This window comes from Eleginops maclovinus, chromosome 13 (genome assembly GCF_036324505.1).
Source record: "Eleginops maclovinus isolate JMC-PN-2008 ecotype Puerto Natales chromosome 13, JC_Emac_rtc_rv5, whole genome shotgun sequence".
In the NCBI taxonomy this organism is placed as follows: Eukaryota; Metazoa; Chordata; class Actinopteri; order Perciformes; family Eleginopidae; genus Eleginops; species Eleginops maclovinus.
In genome coordinates, this window is record NC_086361.1 from 20039576 (window position 1) to 20056698 (window position 17123).

Consider the following 17123-nt stretch of genomic DNA (forward strand, 5'->3'; position numbering starts at 1 on the left):
CCAAGTGAAACTCAGGGTCATGCTTGGTATTCATAGAAAATGATAAAAACGCTCCTCTCTCATCGCTCAAGGAAAGAGGAAACGAGCAGGACTGCTTTGCATAAAAGGTAGCCACTGCTTCTTTGTGTTTTTTTATATAAAATGTTTCAAGCTTGAGGGAGTTTTCTTTCTTACAGGGTCAAAACATCCCAGGAGTGTGTGTGTGCATCAGATGGGGTCCCTTGAACACACCATCATTATGCTCCTATATATCTGAAAGCTCCAGGCTACCTGTGGGCTGCTGGCCCTTAAAGTGTGTGTGTGTGTGTGTGTGTGTGTGTGTGTGTGTGTGTGTGTGTGTGTGTGTGTGTGTGGGAGGGATTTTGGTCTCCTGTGAGATGTATTTGATGTGTGTAGTTAGCAGTCTGAAGGAAGTGTGTGCACTTAAAATGTTTTCCCTTGAGATAGAAGAGGTGCCAATACATGTCTCCACCAGTGAAGGGCCATATGCTCTGTGCTGGGATTGTGTACTATAGTGTTGATAGCCTTAGGCTGAAATGGAAATATAGATAGCATAGAATAGAAATAATGGTGTGGATTGTTTGTGTACGAATATCAGGCATCAGGAGTAACGGAATACTAAGAACTGTGTTACGTAAATATATACAAAGTTGAAAATGTGCCAATTTACAGATTAAAGCAGAGGTTATCAGATTAGGCACAATTTTAAAAATACAATTCGAAATAATGCAGAAAATGTTCTCAGATGTACTTGTGCACACATTTTAACAATTCACAGCACAAGTCTCACACAGTCGCCTCTAAAAATACTTTTACTGGGTGCAGAATTTGTAATTTCTCTGTATGTCAGGCACAGAAAGTAGAGCAACATCATAGCTTGTTGCAAAGCAGGATGGTTTGCACACTTTCCAGCTCATAAAGGTTGTTGTTTTTGCATCCCAGCATGAAAAGACGGTTAAGGACACTGCTTCAGATTTGTTTAATACGGGATCCAGCATGTAGGTTAATTTAATGTAATCAAACTGTCGCTGTGGAACGACGGACCAGCTTTTTACTCTCGCAAGGATCCTGGAGGGGGCCTGGGAGTACGCTCATCCGCTCATATGCTTTGTGGATTTGGAGAAAGCGTATGACCGGGTTCCCAGGGAGATACTGTGGGAGGTGCTGCGGGAGTATGGGGTGAGGGGGTCTCTACTCAGGGCCATCCAATCTCTGTATTCCCAAAGCGAGAGCTGTGTCCGGGTCCTCGGTAGTACGTCGGACCGATTTCCGGTGAGGGTGAAGATCGATGGATGGATGTTAAACAGCCGCTGCTCGGGGTAACACTAATGTGCCACATGATTAAAATCCTTGGAGGATGACAGCATTTCAGAGCTGGGACGCAGAACTCACACACTATACTGTGATTCCCTTTCCTGCTCTGATTTTTTTTTTTTAATGCAGGATCTTTAGGAACAAAAATGGCACTCAAACTTTAAAATCGACCCAAAATTCATCATAATCAACCCACCAGGAGTCCAACTATGGCCACTTTCTGGTTTAAACTGCATTTATTTTCCTGAAAATGTCAGGAATGTATTCAACATGCTACCAAAATCACTCCAAAATATTCCAATTCGGCCATTTTAACGATTGTCTGCATATGCTAATTGTGCAAATTATCCATATGCAAGTTAGCATCTGGCCGATGAACTGAGGACCACTTCTTAACATTTCTAATATAAAACTTTGGGGTACTCAACATTTCCAAATTCCCAATAGGAGACAAAAGGGAGTTAAAAAATGTATTGGAATATATTTTAAAGCACTCTCTACCCCGATATGTGCGTGCGCAGTTTGAGCACTTGCTTACCTCCCGGAGTTTAGAAAGTAGGCCGTGTAGAAATCAGCTTAATAGTCTGTAAATGAGCTTTGCTCCATCGCGCATCTGTCCTTGAGGGATGAATTAAAGATGCGTATGTTCTCCTAACCTGCTTTCTCCTCCCTCTGACTAAATGGCAGGCAAACATCTCATTGGGGATGACGATGAACATTTAGTGAATTTGTTTACAGTAGGATACAAGTTCATAAAAAGATGCTCTCAGGCCCTCATTTGCAGCTCCTATTTACGTACTTCTGCGTCAAGGGACTCCAGTGACGTCACTCCCTACACCTTTGGACCTGTTTCCAGAAATATTTAGAGGGTAATGGATGAAGCATTTCAATGCACTCATTTATACCCAAACCGCATTTGGGGAAGGACGAACCCAATTAACCCCGAAAGAGACTGATAAGAGAGCCTATCGAAAAAAAGATATGACAGTGACAAAGTGTTTACCATGGCAAAGTTATGTTTCCCAAATAAATGCTCCCCTCCCCTCTAGTGACCCAGATTGAGAACAACACATAGAGCTGTTTGGACCCATAGTTGTTCTCAGGGGAGCCCCAGTTTTGGGTACATGAGCTCTGGGGGGAGCCCTTCTATCCTGAACATCTGGTTCGGGGTCAGAGATGATGGATGGTGGTCCAGGAAAGATGAAACACGCACACCAAATCTGCTGAGTTTAGCTCTCATATGAAGCAAGGATGGTGGACACAGAGGATATGGAGGCAGTGGGCCATACTGGCTGCTCCAACGCATCATAACGTCAATCTGAAGTATTTTGAACCAAATCTTTGAAGGCAGCTGTTTCGAGTGTATTTCGATGTCTCCACATGCAGAGTTTTTCAGCCACAAACTTTATATGAAGCACTGGATGCCCTAATACAATCTTACTATGGCTATTATTATCACATACAGATGCAGTTACAGTATTTCTTTGTGATTTTTCAAGAAGACTACTGACCTGCCTGGCTAATACCAGCAATGTGATGAAGAAGATGAAGAGAGACACAGAGCCCATCGTCTTCAGATCCTTCAGCACTCCTGGTCTGGACAGAAAAGCAGAGCCAAAATAAAATGATCAATGTTGATTATGTTGTTCCAAACGGGATCATTTGGATAATGAACAATTCCCATTAAAACCCCTTACCGTTGTGAGGCCACTTACAGAAGTAAAAGTAATACTGACTAATGGTTACGTGCGGTGAATTTCAGAGGACCATTAGCTCTAACCCATTACTTAATTAAGATATACGGTAAATGGAGAATTAACACTACACATGTTGTTAACACATTTTAAATTGTTAGCTAAAATGGTGCTTAAAGTAATGGATAAACAGTGGAAATATATGGCTTAAAGTAAGCCAAAAGTAATGGATAAAAAGTTGAAATTACCAGCTACATGTTAGCTAAAACAGTCTCAACAGTTGAAATAGGAGGGATTGGTGCGAGGCTAACATTTCCAAAGTAATTCAAACCCCAGAAAGCCTGCCAGCTTTCTTAGACTACTAATCTAACCTGACAATTTAAACAAGTCTAGGAACCAGACTATGCAACTGGCCCCTTGTGTATTTGGCTTTTATTTACCCCTGTCTAACAATTCTATGTATGTCTCAATGCTTTGGCAGTACACTCTTTATAGTAATAAAGCCTAGGTTAAAAAGTCTTACCCATTCTTTCTAACGACTCTAAAACTTTTTGCATAATAGGATTCCTCCAGCAGTGAGACTCCAGCTGTCAGTTAAATGCCAGATATTATTTCAGCTCCATCAACACACACTGCTTTACTCTGCCACTCATCCTCCTTCTTTCCACGGGTAGCACTTGATTGACAGTGATATGGCATACTGCTTCCTCAGCTATACTCTATCCCTCAAGACCCGACTCCAGTCTCATTAGTGATTTTAATGTGCTCCGCTCGATTGATGTGAGCAGGCTGCAGGGTCAAAGGGGGGTTAAGGGTTTTACACAGAACTTGTGACCTCAACTGGGCCTAATTATGGTGTCATTATTACCTCAATGTGAGAGAGACAGGGTGTGTTTGTACCTATCGAGAGTATTGGTGGGGTACAGTGCTTTGCTGAATGCATCCAGCAGAGAGGCGTGTGTCTGGAGGATGATGATGTTGTAGATCACCACTGCAACCAGCATCACCACCATCTTCAGCTCGTAGTTTATCCTCAGGAACACCGAGCATGACACCAGCCCCAGTATACAGCAGTAGATGAAGTACTGGGGACAGAGAGTTGAAAAAGGAAACTTCTGCAATACTTTTTCACAGAGGTGAAGCACTGCGTGACGTCTGCTACATAAAACTAGTGTGTGTGACTGAAAAAAGATGGACATTTAGCTGAGTGAGAAGTCATGCAACACACAGTTACTCAAGTTGAAATTAGGACCAGATGTGATGAAAAAAAAAGCACCTAGACCTTCTACCTAATTAAAAGTAAAACTACAATGTCAAACAGCTCTGTTCGATGTACAAGTCCTGAATTTAAATTATAAATTGATTAAAAGTAGAAGTTTTAAAAATGTACCTGAAGAGCCAAAAGTAAAAGTAGTCATCAAGCAGAATGGCATATCTTTTACGACTGGATTATATAATAATTGATGCTTTAATATATCTGTTAAAGTCGCAGATTGTAAAGATGGAGGTGATTATAGCTATTTTGTGTACTTAATAATTATATAGTACTTTATATTTAGTAAACAACGTTGTCAGATAAATGTAGTGCAGTAAAAAGAACAATGTTTCCTATGAATAGTCCAATAAAAGTGTAATAAACTGCACAAGTAAATCTGCGAAGCTTTAGACTGATAATGACATCAGGATATAACATGTTTATGATATACCATAGGATGACACAACTTGTGGTTGTTTACCGTAAGCCTATAGTCAGTGTTCGAACTATGCCGAGATTTTCGGGGGGTCCCATTTTTCTCTCGGGGGGGGGGGGGGGGGGGGGGGGGGGGGTGCGCTTGCTCTTGCGCTTGACTTGACTGATATTTTAGAGACCCCCCAACATTTCCCAAATCATGTTTTCGGGGGATCTCGTGTCAGTTTCAGGGGGTCTCGGATCCCCCGAGTCCCCCCGTAGTTCGGACACTGCCTATAGTTTGTAAAGAAGGCCTCTCTGATGCTTGTCAGGAATTTCTGTGAACGATATCAACTTTAAACATCTTGGTCTGCGTGCTGGGGTGATTTATTTTTAGCTTGGTGTGAAATAATTTATTCAGCTTAACAGTTTTCAAACGGCTGCACAGAAGATTCCCCGTGTAAATAGAAAACACTGACATAGCTTTACGTTAAAGAGAGAGGATAGAGACGTCTGTCCAGCAGCCGGTTTAAACGTGGGTTATTTAAACCTGAAGAAAAACATTTCCATGATTGGTAAGCTGTAAGTAAAAGCTCAGAGTTTCCCATTAGAGTGATGAGCTATCTAGACTGTCACGGCCTGCCGCAGTGACATGGGGATGACTTTAAAATCCATTACCTACTGGGGAGATACAGTCTTGTGTTCTTGTTTACCATGCTTTGTGGGCAGGACTTTATTGCTGTGTCATTACCGTGAATATTTGTTCATTATATTAATGAGGTAATTGTTAAGAAGAGTTCACAGGGTTCCTCATGGATTTAGCCTCCTAATTTTCAAAGTGCAGTGGAAAACACCAAAGCTGAACACAAATCTCTAACTTTGCAGTTTTAGATAAATGTCAACTCATTAAGGTTATTTTTGAGATACTGGTGGTCAGTAATAAGACTCTTACAAGCTGAAGTGTCCCTTTTATGCTAATTTCCAGGTTCATATTTGTATTTAGTGCCTCTCCTGGGACATGTCTCCATGCTTTAATGTTCAGAAAGCTCTTTATTTCTCTCATACTGCCTGTGCTGCAGCACCTCTTTTCACCCTCTGTCTGAAACCAGAGCCCAGTCTGCTCTGATTAGTTAGCTGGCCGGCTCTCTTGTGATTGGTCATCTGCTTAGAGATGTCCCGACCCTTAGCCTTTCATGTACAATGTGTTAAAGCGCTAGCCAATAGAAGCGCAAAGGTTAGGTAGTGCTGTCGCAGAAGTAAACAAAAGGGTCCAATTGAGGTGTTTCAGGCATGGGGGGATGGGAGAGAAACTCCCTCTGGAGGGAACACAGGGATTTTAGCCTTTGCAGACCATTTACATGCACAAAAAAAACCCCTATATAACACACTACAGGAAAGGGAAACCCCAAAAACCATCATAGGGCCTCTTTAACCTTCTCTCCAGTCCATGCTGATGACCTCTCCCTGTTTTACTTACTGGCAGATAAAACTTGTTTTCTCCTGTGTTTTCTTCCACGTAGTCCAGCAGGGTGTCATTAGATATATTCACAGGTGGATTCGTTGTCAGGACCTCCCCCACCGATCCTCCAGGGTCCTCCACGAAAAACTAAAAAACAAAACAGAAATCGCCTTACTGTTGCTGGAGCTAGAACTGGTTTGTATTGAGTTTAAGTTTTGCCCTGAAGACCAAAGTTGACGGATAAAAACAACTAAATTACATTTTGCTCGTCTGTTAAAGGGGAGTGTTTCCTGCCACTGTGACCAAGTGCTTGTCGATGGGGGGAAATGTTGGGATTCAGTAAATAATATAACAGTCTAGACCTGTTCAAAATAAAAAGTTCCCTGGGATAACTTTAGTTTGGATTTGGTGCTATATAAAGGAAAATGACTCTTCATTGTGTGACTAGATAAGCAGAGAGCCAGGTTCATCATTTTAACCCTAAAAGCGGAATTCAGGAACTGAAATGAAATATTTATTGTTGAATGGGTCGAAATTCTGTCATTTTCAAACCATTTTTTAAATCATGCACACACTTCTTCCCATGGCTTCATATTTTGGGCACATAAAATAACTTCTGGATTCTTTTTTATATATTTTCTTGAGGTTTGTATAATTTCACTTCTCTAAAACTTCGTAAAAGGTCTGATTTTTTGTTTTTTGACCAAATAAAATGTTATAAACTAGATAAATCTTACTTTACCACCAATTCCAAATAATGCATTAGCACTGATTTATGCAGGTAAGAATACCAGCCCACCACGTGCTAACCTGTAGTTAACGCTAACAACTATATATATATAACTCACCATATTGAATACCGCCATCACAAGTATGAGAGCTGTGGTCATCATGGTGAGGACCAATCGCAGCCAGGGGTTGTTGGTGACGATGATGCGGGAGGAAGTGGGGAACCAGGTGAAGGAGCAGAAGGAGCCCTTCTTCCCCTGCTGAGGAGGCGAAGAAACAGGCAATGGTTAGACCAGAGGATAGCAACGAGACATTATACAACTTACAGTGAAACCTCTTATACTACCAGACAATTGTACTACTTTTGAGTCACATACTGTACGAGACCCCATTATGTGACTCAAATGAAATCCAAGATGATGGTTAGGTGATTAAAGGGGTCATATTCTGCTCATTTTCAGGTTTATGTTTGTATTCTGTGTCTCCATGCTTTAATGTTGGAAAAGGTCTTTATTTTTCTAACACTGCCTGTCCTGCAGCTCCTCTTTTCACCCTCTGTCTGAAATCAGAGCCCAGTCTGCTCTGGTTGGTTAGCTGGCCGGCTCTGCTATGTTTGTCAACTGCTTAGAGATGTCCCACCCCTTAGCCTATCAGGTACAATGTGTTGGAGCCAATAGAAGTGCGAGTGTTACCAAAGGATGTAAACCAAGGAGTCCAATGGAGGTGGTTCAGGCGGAAAAAATAGTAGGGCCTCCTACATAAAGCATGTAGACGACCAAAATATGTATGTACGTAATAAAGTATGAGCAAGATAATTACCATAACAGAAGAACAAATCATGTCTTTTTACTTTAATCAACCTCATCAAAACCACAATCCCAACCAACACTGTAAACGCCCCCGCTGTTGGACTAATAAAGGATGTCTGATTCTGAATACACACACATGCACACACACATGCTGTGAGACTTGGCCTCATTAGTCCTTAACGGGCTATTTCACCACTGACCACAGCAGCTCTCACTGAGTTATACATGGAGAGCACATTAAACATGATCTCTCTCTATGTTCTTATTGAGGCAGTTTATAAAGCTGATATCTGGGTCAGCGCAGACACAGCATTATAGATAACCCCCCCATTAATTACAGGCGACCCACTTATAGGGTTATAACTTATATAACTTAGAACTCTCTTGAGAAGGGAGGGGAACAAGGCTCTAAGGGGAGAAAACATGTATTGATTGTCCATAAAACACTGGTGACAGGCAGCTTGTAAATAACACCCATCCCTCCATTGTTCCACTGTGCGGAATAACAAGCAGCAGTGACAAGACGGATGAACTGTTGTATGAAGGACAATAAAAAATCGGCTCATAGAAATCCGTTATAGGATGGCTGCGGTTCATACAGCGATCCAAAAGTCATGTGGTCAGCATAAACACAAAAGATACCTGGACTCAGCAGTATGTTGGAAATTGATCAGTGAAGGAAAGACATCATTTGAGTGTAAAGGAATGAATCCATGGGGAAAAAAGGAAAGACCTACAACCTATGTGAGCCAAATCTCCAACAGCTGGGACAATTAACACATCAATTATGGATGAAATCACAGCTAAAAAGGAGAAAAAGATACATGTAAATACCTGGAGAAACAGCTAAGATGGGCAACGTGAATTCAAGGATTCTTTCTCCGTCACAGAGAGTCAAACTTAATCACCGATTCATTTATAAAAGGTAAACATTTGATCTATTTGGAGCATCCAGTGAGCTGCTTTATATTGGCTACACAGTCAAAGGAGACCAAATAAGGAAATAAAATCATGTACTTAATGCTGTAAATGTAGAGAAACTGAATGACTTTTGGAGGCTTTCTTTATGCACGTAACACTTCCTTAAGAAGTTAAACCTTGCAGACATAAACACTTTTCTGTATGTTTGTATGGCAGTGTGAGTATAAATAATAAAGGAAGAAATCCTTGTGTCACCAGCATATAGAGAAAACAGCTGTATGTGTGAATGTCTACCACTGATATGTATTGGAGTAGAGGTCGAAAGTAGCAGGATGTGGAAATATGAAATAAAGAAGTACCGTTAAACACTTAAATACGGTACTTGAGTGTTATAGTGCTTAGTTACTTTCCACCACTGCATATGTGTGTGTGTGTGTGTGTGTGTGTGTGTGTGTGTGTGTGTGTGTGTGTCTGTGTGTGTGTGTGTGTGTGTGTGTACACTAACAAATCAGTGCAAACTCACCAGTATGTGACCAGCGAAGCAAAGGAGCAGGATCAATGCCAAGAGCAGGAACGCCAGGCCAAAGGAGATCCCCAGCACAGCAGTTCTGCAACACACACACACACACACACACACACACACACACACACACACACACACACACACACACACACACACACACACACACACACACACACACACACACACACACACACACACACACACACACACACACACACACACACACACACACACACACACACACACACGTAATTAGATGCAGGTTCTAATGTATTCTACATCCGACCTGCAGTGCTTTTCACAGAGTAAGCAGGAGCGTGGATGTGCTTTGTAAAACAGTAACGCCCATGTTTCGCATTCTCTGTGTTCGTCTGATTTAAGAACCCTTGCCATAAAACAGATGATGTCACGTCTAAATGTGCGTAGCGATGCTGCGACACACAGAGAGACAGCGAGGGGTGAATTGTACGATCAATGGCCCTCACAGAAGCTGAATTACACCTTCGGCTCCCAGAGGCAGTAAATTAGCATGACCGTGATTTCTCTTCTCGCCATTAAAGAGGCGACTGATTCACCTGATCTATAATCACTCGCAGACATGGAGCCTTTTCATCTCTATCTGCTGTTTAGCATCCTGCCTCCTTTCATTGCAGCCTGGTACTGTTGATGAGACAGCTGGCGTCAAATGGCTTTTTCTCACATCAACCCGCCGCCACAGCTGGAGTTTGCTGACGATGTGTAAACCCTGTGGAGGGGGGGGGGGGGGGGTCGGCGGACTTACTTTGGCAGGACGAGGACCTGCACAATGAACATGCAGCAGAATATGAGGCAGGCGCAGGTGACGTAATACTTGAAGGCTGGTAATGTGGTGGATCTGTACTGTTGAGAGAAGGCAGACAAATGGAAAGAGGGTTCAATGTTATGAGGATGTGAAACGGAGCAGCAGAAAAAAACCATTTATTTATATTACATGCACGACAAAAAATATAACAGACTTGTGTGAGGGATAAAGCAGCAACATATAAATCTGTAAATAATAGTAGAAAAGTTGAGGACATAATGTGTTTTTGGGGTTTCCCTTTCATGTAGTGTGTTGTGTAGGTTTTAGTGCATGTAAATGGTCTGCAAAGGCTAGAATCCCCTGCCTAAAACGCCTCCATTTGACTCCTTTGTTTACTTCCCTAACATAGTGACGTCAAGATACAACCCTTGCGCTTCTATTGGCTAGCACTCCAACACAATATACATGATAGGCTAAGGGGCGGGACATCTCTAAGCAGTTGACCAATCACAACAGAGCTAAGTAATCAGCTGCAGCACAGCCTGTATGTTAAAAATAAAGCACTTTTTTGAACATCCCCGTAGAGCCACAACGTATAATTATTAAACTTGAAAAGGGCCCCTTTTTTAAAATTACATTTATGTTGTTCCTTCTATACATTTGCATGGATTCGTTTCCCCGGTGAATTATGCTGGCAGGAGTATTGTAAGGTTTGCCTACCTCTTTCTCCAGAGCTTTGTTGTGAAAGAACAAAGAGATCCTCTGGATGTCTTCAGACTTCAGCCACTGTCTGCAGACACACAGACCATGTGTTATACGAATATCTACAAGCTATTCTGTAACTCTAGGAATTGAACACGAGCATTAGTCTTTATTACTTATTTAGAAATATTTGAAATAGCTACAAGTTTATTAAATGTGCAAAGTTGTTTAGTACAAGCTGACTAGATGCTTCGTACTATGAGTAACTTAATCATAAGTGATTGTAAAGAGTGATGTAGATAAAGGATGTGTAGCATACTTCTGCGAGTTGATGCCGTCGATGGTGCGAATCATTCTTTCGTTGAGTTCCTCCTCAAACCTCCTCCTTTGAGATTTGGACCTGGAAATAAGAGATTCAAACATGGAGACAGATTACAAGTGCTCCCATATTCGTGATGATATCTTTAAATGCAAAAACAGAATTGTATGTAGTGATCATATTTGCAGTTTTGCTCCTCGCTCACCTTTCTCGTCTCTGGAAGTGGTACTGCCCCATTGGAACGTCCTGAAACAGGAAGTCATTTCTCAGTGATGGATATCTGCATGTGTCTGTGCCTTTATATCCTTTAAATTCAAAAAGCATCGCATCGCACTCACTGTTGTGTTGATCTTGCCGTTGTCCGTGGTCATGCTGTCTCGATGGTGGAGGTTGGCGAAGGGCTTGGCGGCGCCCCAGGACTCCAGGTACCGGGTCATCCTGACAGACGCTCTCATCTTCCCCCCATCGAGAGAGGGTCGAGAGCGAACACCCAGCAGAGGACTGTGCCTCTCAGTCTGAGAAAACACAGGAACAGAAGATCATGATCAACAACCCAGCAGCCAGACTATGAAACATTTACTTATGAGTTCCCATTATAATCACTTGTAAGAGAGAAGAAGTTGCTATTTTTATATTCACTTTAAAACGTGTGTAACCTATTTTGATACCTGAACAATTTCAGAGCATTTTGGAACATTTCCTTGCATTGTGAGCTCTCCTAGCACATGTTTTGTTAATAAATGCCATGCAAACAATACTCATTGTGAGTAACCTAGGTGGATAGAGTTTGATGTTATCAAAAATATGTCCTGCAATGTACTACCTATATCTGAAGTCCACAAAAAATGTGGTTTCCAACGTTTGTAAAATGCTGTTCTCAAGGTAAATATTATAAGGACTACAGAAAGAAAGCAAGACCATGTAAATTCAAAAGATATTAAGTTGCTATTTTACAAATTTAACTTGGCCTTCATTTCTTTCCTAAGCTGATCTTCAATATATTGCAAAAATACAAAGTGAAAAGGAAGAGGTACTTTGGGAACAGTGTTCAGTTGACAGCTCCTGCCATCTTTGACCTGCCTGTCAATGTTTTGAGCTAGTTGAAGAGCTATATTTTGCACATTTTCAGGTGCATATTTGTATTCTGTGTCTCTACTGGGACATGTCTCCATGCTTTAATGTTCAAAAAGCTCTGAAACCAAAGCCCAGTCTGCTCTGATTGGTTAGCTGGCCGGCTCTGTTGTGATTAGAGATGCCCCGCACCTTATCCTATCACGTACAATGAGTTGGAGCGTGAGCCAATAGAAGTGTGAGTGTTACATAGTGATGTCATTATTTTACACAAGTAAACAAAGGAGTCCAATGGAGGCAGTCAGGTGTGGGGTGTGTGGGAGAGAAAGATGCAACACTATCTTCATTAACACGTCACACCACTTCACTCCTGTCAGAATCATCACCCTGCCTGAAGCCATACAGCGGTGAAAAGGACATTTATGCCAAAATGGAGTTAAGTCAAATCTGGGGAAAATGTCAAATGTTCCTTGTTCCAGTCAGCTGATTAAGTATTTAAATTGCTGATAGAAATGGATATTGTGATTGAACAAACCTGGCACATTAGTCGATAAGAGTTTAAATAAATAATGGCTGTGTTCATTTCCCGCGGGTTGAGTGATCGGCCCTGAGAGTGACGATCAGGGACAGTGACAGCGGAGATGACACCTCCTGTGATCCGTGCTCCATATTTGGCCTTGATTCTTTCAGGGCTTTCTTGGAAATATCACAAAGCACCCACAGCGTTTTTCCATCATCTATCGAACAGCTATCTCCATTACAGAAAATGAAGGAGAGCGAGTAGCATCTGTCATGTTGTGACGACCTCCTGGTCCTAGTTATGAAGCAGGAGAACATTTAAATGCACAGTGGCTCAGGCTAGGCTTGGCTTACTTACTTTTGTATTGTGTTGTTGGTATGTTATAGCTCTCAGTTTATTCATTACTTCTTAAACACATAGTCATTTTTCAATCCATTATGAAATAATCTGAAGCATTTAGTCTCCTTTGTTTACTTCCTTGACATAGTGACTTAGTATGCAACACTAAGGGGCGGGACATTTCTTAGCGGTTGACCAATCACAACAGAGCCCGCCAGCTTACCAATCAGAGCGGACTGGGCTCTGGTTTCAGACAGAGGGTGAAAAGAGGTGCTGCAGCACAGACAGTATGAGAAAAATAAAGAGCTTTTTGAACATTAAAGCATGGAGACATGTCCCAGGAGAGACAATAAATACAAATACGACCTGAAAATTAACATAATAGGGCCCCTTTAAATAGCCAACAGAATATCATTAACATAAACAAGGTAAAATGGAATAAGACAGGGGAAAAATACAAGAGCAAAAGGTAAAGTGCAGAGCAAGATATGGACAGTTGATTTAAAAAGCAACAGAAAAGCTCACCTCATCATCTGCTCTTTCTTGTGCTTGAGAAGCATATTTATTGGTGCTTTCTGACTGTATTTAAATGTATTAAACCGGGTCACTTGAAGGTGTCTGACCTTTGGGTTGATGACCAGGTAGGTGATCACGCCATGTTCTTTCAGGTACGAGTCCCGGCTCAGCCCGTCTCCAGGCTCCACCTTATAGGAGCCCTTCAGATGCTCCAGCGTCACTGAAGAGATGTGGACCCTTCTAGAGAGGAGACAGGAAGCGGTGAGAAGAGGACAGGGGACAAGAGGTCAAGAGCCTGCGTCACTGTGCCATCGACAGCTCTCTCAAAAAAAATTAAATGACTTGCTTTTCAGGAACAATCAGCTACAATTATCCCTCTTTTCAGGTGTGTTTTTACCCTTGTAAACAGAGAGAGTAATACAGAGAAGAGACTGTTTTTTTTTTCAGCTGGCTTATCAGACACCAATGAGCAGACAGAACCATTAGCGGCCCGGTGAGGACACATGAGGGGCACACTGTGGAGCTCATTTTCAGTGTAGCACCCACAAATCCACCAATTTTCCCCCAGCTTGTTACAGTGCAGACCCCACGTACAGATGATTGGTCGAATGAAGTGGCTATAATTGACTGAAATGGTGTGAGGAAGGAGAACCGACATATTGTAAATGTTACACGTGAGCCTGTAAACATGCGGTTCCTGTAAAACAAGTCTGCAATTATTGTACTTTATTTTGATTGGTACTTTTCTCAAGTATTTCAGTATTATACTCCATATACTTCTATACATTTGGAAGCTAATATTGTGCTTCTTACTCAATCATTTAACACCCATTGTTACAAGGTCCTTTAAAAACACATTATATGAAATGATGAACGGGAATTTTAATTAGTAACTTTAATTGGCTCAACTTACAAACTACAACATTTAAAAGTGCTTAAAGTACAAATCACTGAGAATACATTTGCAATTTATCTTAAGTAACATATTGAATAAAGGACATTTACTTGTAATGCAGTATTTCAAAGGGCCCTTATGATGTCTAAAACCAGAGTCCAGTCTGCTCTGATTGGTTAGTTGGACGGCTCTGTTGTGATTGGTCAACTGCTTAGAGATGACCCGCCCCTTAGCCTATCATTTACAATGTGTTGGAGCACTAGCAAATAGAAGTGCGTGTGATGTCACTATGTTATTGAATTAAACAAAGGAGTCCAATGGAGGCGTTTCAGGCGGGGTGGGGGAGTGTGTGGAGGGGACTTTAGTGTTCACAGACCATTAACATGCACTAAAACCTATATGACAATCTACAGGAAAAGGAAAACCCCAGAATGCATAAGAGGACTTTTAACATATGCTAATTCTACATTTACAGTGGTCAAACATTGAGTACTTTTTGCGCCACTTGAAGAACAATATGGATAAAATAAACGTATACAAACTGTTCTCATATCAATTGTAATAGTGCGTGTTCTTGGCGTTGCTGCAACAGATCAATATGTTCTTCTCTCAGGTGTATCTCCATATCTAGATTTAAGGGTTTGGTTGAATGTGCTTCAGCGAACATCGTTGTTTTAGGTTGGACTGAGAGACGATGCTGATTACCGATAAATGTAAGACCAGGTTCTGAGTATTATCCCTTTAAGAGGCAATAAGTCCTTAAAAACAGCCCAGACCCAACCTCAAGATAATGATACGTTGGAGCTGCAGCAGGCCTCTGGGACTCATTTCTACTTTAGGCTACATGGAGCAGATGGGAATTCAGTTAAGTGCAACTCAACATTAATCACTGAGAGAGCAGGAATTGTCAAATCCCACAGCTACGCTCTCCGTCGAGCATTACAAATCTAAAACGATGTCAATGATTTGCAAAGCAACATAAGCAGGGTTTGGAAATAATTGGTTTTATCTTACCCTGGCACACCTCCCGCCTCCATGTGATTGGCCAGCGTTACGTCATGTGACCACACGTCGTACTGCCACTTGCGGAGGCCAATCACGCCACACAGGACGTTCCCGGAGTGAACACCGACACGCATGTTGATGTCGACTCCAGTGGCATCGCGGACCTTCCTGTGGACCGAACAGAGCGGGATTACACTTTGAAGAAGAAGTTTACCAATGTAAACCAATTGCAGAGTTCAATTAAGAGCTGGGGTAAGGACGGGTTAGCCTAGCTTAGCATACAGATTGGAAGCATGAGGAAACAGCTATTCTAGATATGTCCATAGCTGAAAAATACTCCTATCAATCTAAAGAAAGGAACTTTATAGGTTGTAAAGTGTCTTTTAGTTTCCAGTAAAGCTCTCTATAAATAAAATGCATTATTATTCATTGTTATTGTTAAATGTATTGTATCTGCATAATCTCCTTGACATGTATAGACTTATTCTCATTTTTAAAACCACATTGAATCTTATTTATTTAGCCTATACACTAACAGAGAAGTCAGAATGACGTACCCAAACTGTTTCTTGTAGAGCATTATCACCAGAAATACGACTATGGTTTAGCCATCTATAGACTCCCATTCCCTAAGCTTCCCATAACCACGATTGTATTTTGTGACATGTTTATTTTTCTCATACTGCCTGTGCTGCAGCACCTCTTTTCACCCTCTGTCTGAAACCAGAGCTCAGTCTGCTCTGATTGAATTAGCTGGCCGGCTCTGTTGTGATTGTTTAACAGCTAAGAGATGTCCCGCCCCTCAGCCTGGGATTTGGGATTTTAGCCTTTGCAGACCATTTACGTGCACTAATACCTGTATAACTCCCTACAGGAAATGGAAATCCACATAAAGCAGAATACTTAAAGGCTCTTGAACATATTGAACATATAACAAATTTGGTTTCCTCGTTTCTTGCCTTCAATATTTCTCTTTGTTGATGTTGCTAATGGAAGTGATGGAAGATACGTTTTACTCTATAACTGACAGAAAAATCTTAACGTTTTGTATAATTGACACACAGACTCATCATGTAGAGGTGGACGACTCGACATGGCATCTTTAATCTGATTGCGACTAAAGGTCAGTTCCTGCAAGCAAACATATTGGTCTATAAAACTAATGTGTTTGACTTCATGCATGAGTGACCGACATGGAGACAGGGAGCAGAAAAGAGGCGAGCTGGAAAATAATATTTTTTCATTTGTTTGCCATTTCCAGTCGGGGGAGGCTTATCATATTGAATTCACATTGTGTTTATTCTGGAGTTCAAACAGAGCTGGAATCAAGTCTGGCATTCCTAATGCTCAATCTGTTTGACAGGCGTGTGTTTGTTTGTCTGTTTGTTTGATTGTTTGTTTGTTTGTTTGGTGTGTGTGTGTGTGTGTGTGTGTGTGTGAGAGAGAGAGACAGAGAGACAGGCAGAAAAAGAGGGAGGGAGATCTGGTATTTTACTTGATGGCCTCACACATATCCAAGCCCATCTTCACGCAGTTTCTGGCGTGGTGAGGCAGTGACTCAGGCAGACCGGACACACAGTAGTAACAATCTCCCAGGATCTTGATTCGCATACACTCGTTTTCCTGAAACACAGAGAGGTAAAGAGTGGGGGAAAGGGGATTAAGTGGATCAGGACACATTGTACATTTAACCATCTTCAAAATTCATCCAAAATGATCATCATCTTTAGCGACTCTTAATCTTTTCATTATAAAATATACTTTCTCGTGCTCTGTCTCAACTCCCCTTACCCTAACACAAGTATTCTAATCCTATACTTAAAAGTACTGTAAGTAGGTATACTCATGGGAAATGTA

At 41.5% G+C, this 17123-nt stretch overlaps 1 protein-coding gene across 1 annotated transcript in view; it reads right to left on the reverse strand.

Moving 5' to 3' along the window:
* adcy2b (adenylate cyclase 2b (brain)) overlaps positions 1-17123 on the reverse strand; it is a 43430-nt gene that overhangs the window by 4312 nt on the left and 21995 nt on the right. The window contains exons 7-19 of the mRNA XM_063900147.1: positions 16762-16889; positions 15276-15434; positions 13474-13606; positions 11259-11435; positions 11126-11166; positions 10921-11001; positions 10620-10689; positions 9900-9997; positions 9119-9203; positions 6985-7125; positions 6155-6283; positions 3909-4093; positions 2826-2910 (exon numbers count right to left, since the gene is read on the reverse strand). Coding sequence (XP_063756217.1) covers positions 2826-2910; positions 3909-4093; positions 6155-6283; positions 6985-7125; positions 9119-9203; positions 9900-9997; positions 10620-10689; positions 10921-11001; positions 11126-11166; positions 11259-11435; positions 13474-13606; positions 15276-15434; positions 16762-16889 — 1512 coding nt within the window. The remainder of the gene's footprint in view (positions 1-2825; positions 2911-3908; positions 4094-6154; positions 6284-6984; positions 7126-9118; positions 9204-9899; positions 9998-10619; positions 10690-10920; positions 11002-11125; positions 11167-11258; positions 11436-13473; positions 13607-15275; positions 15435-16761; positions 16890-17123) is intronic.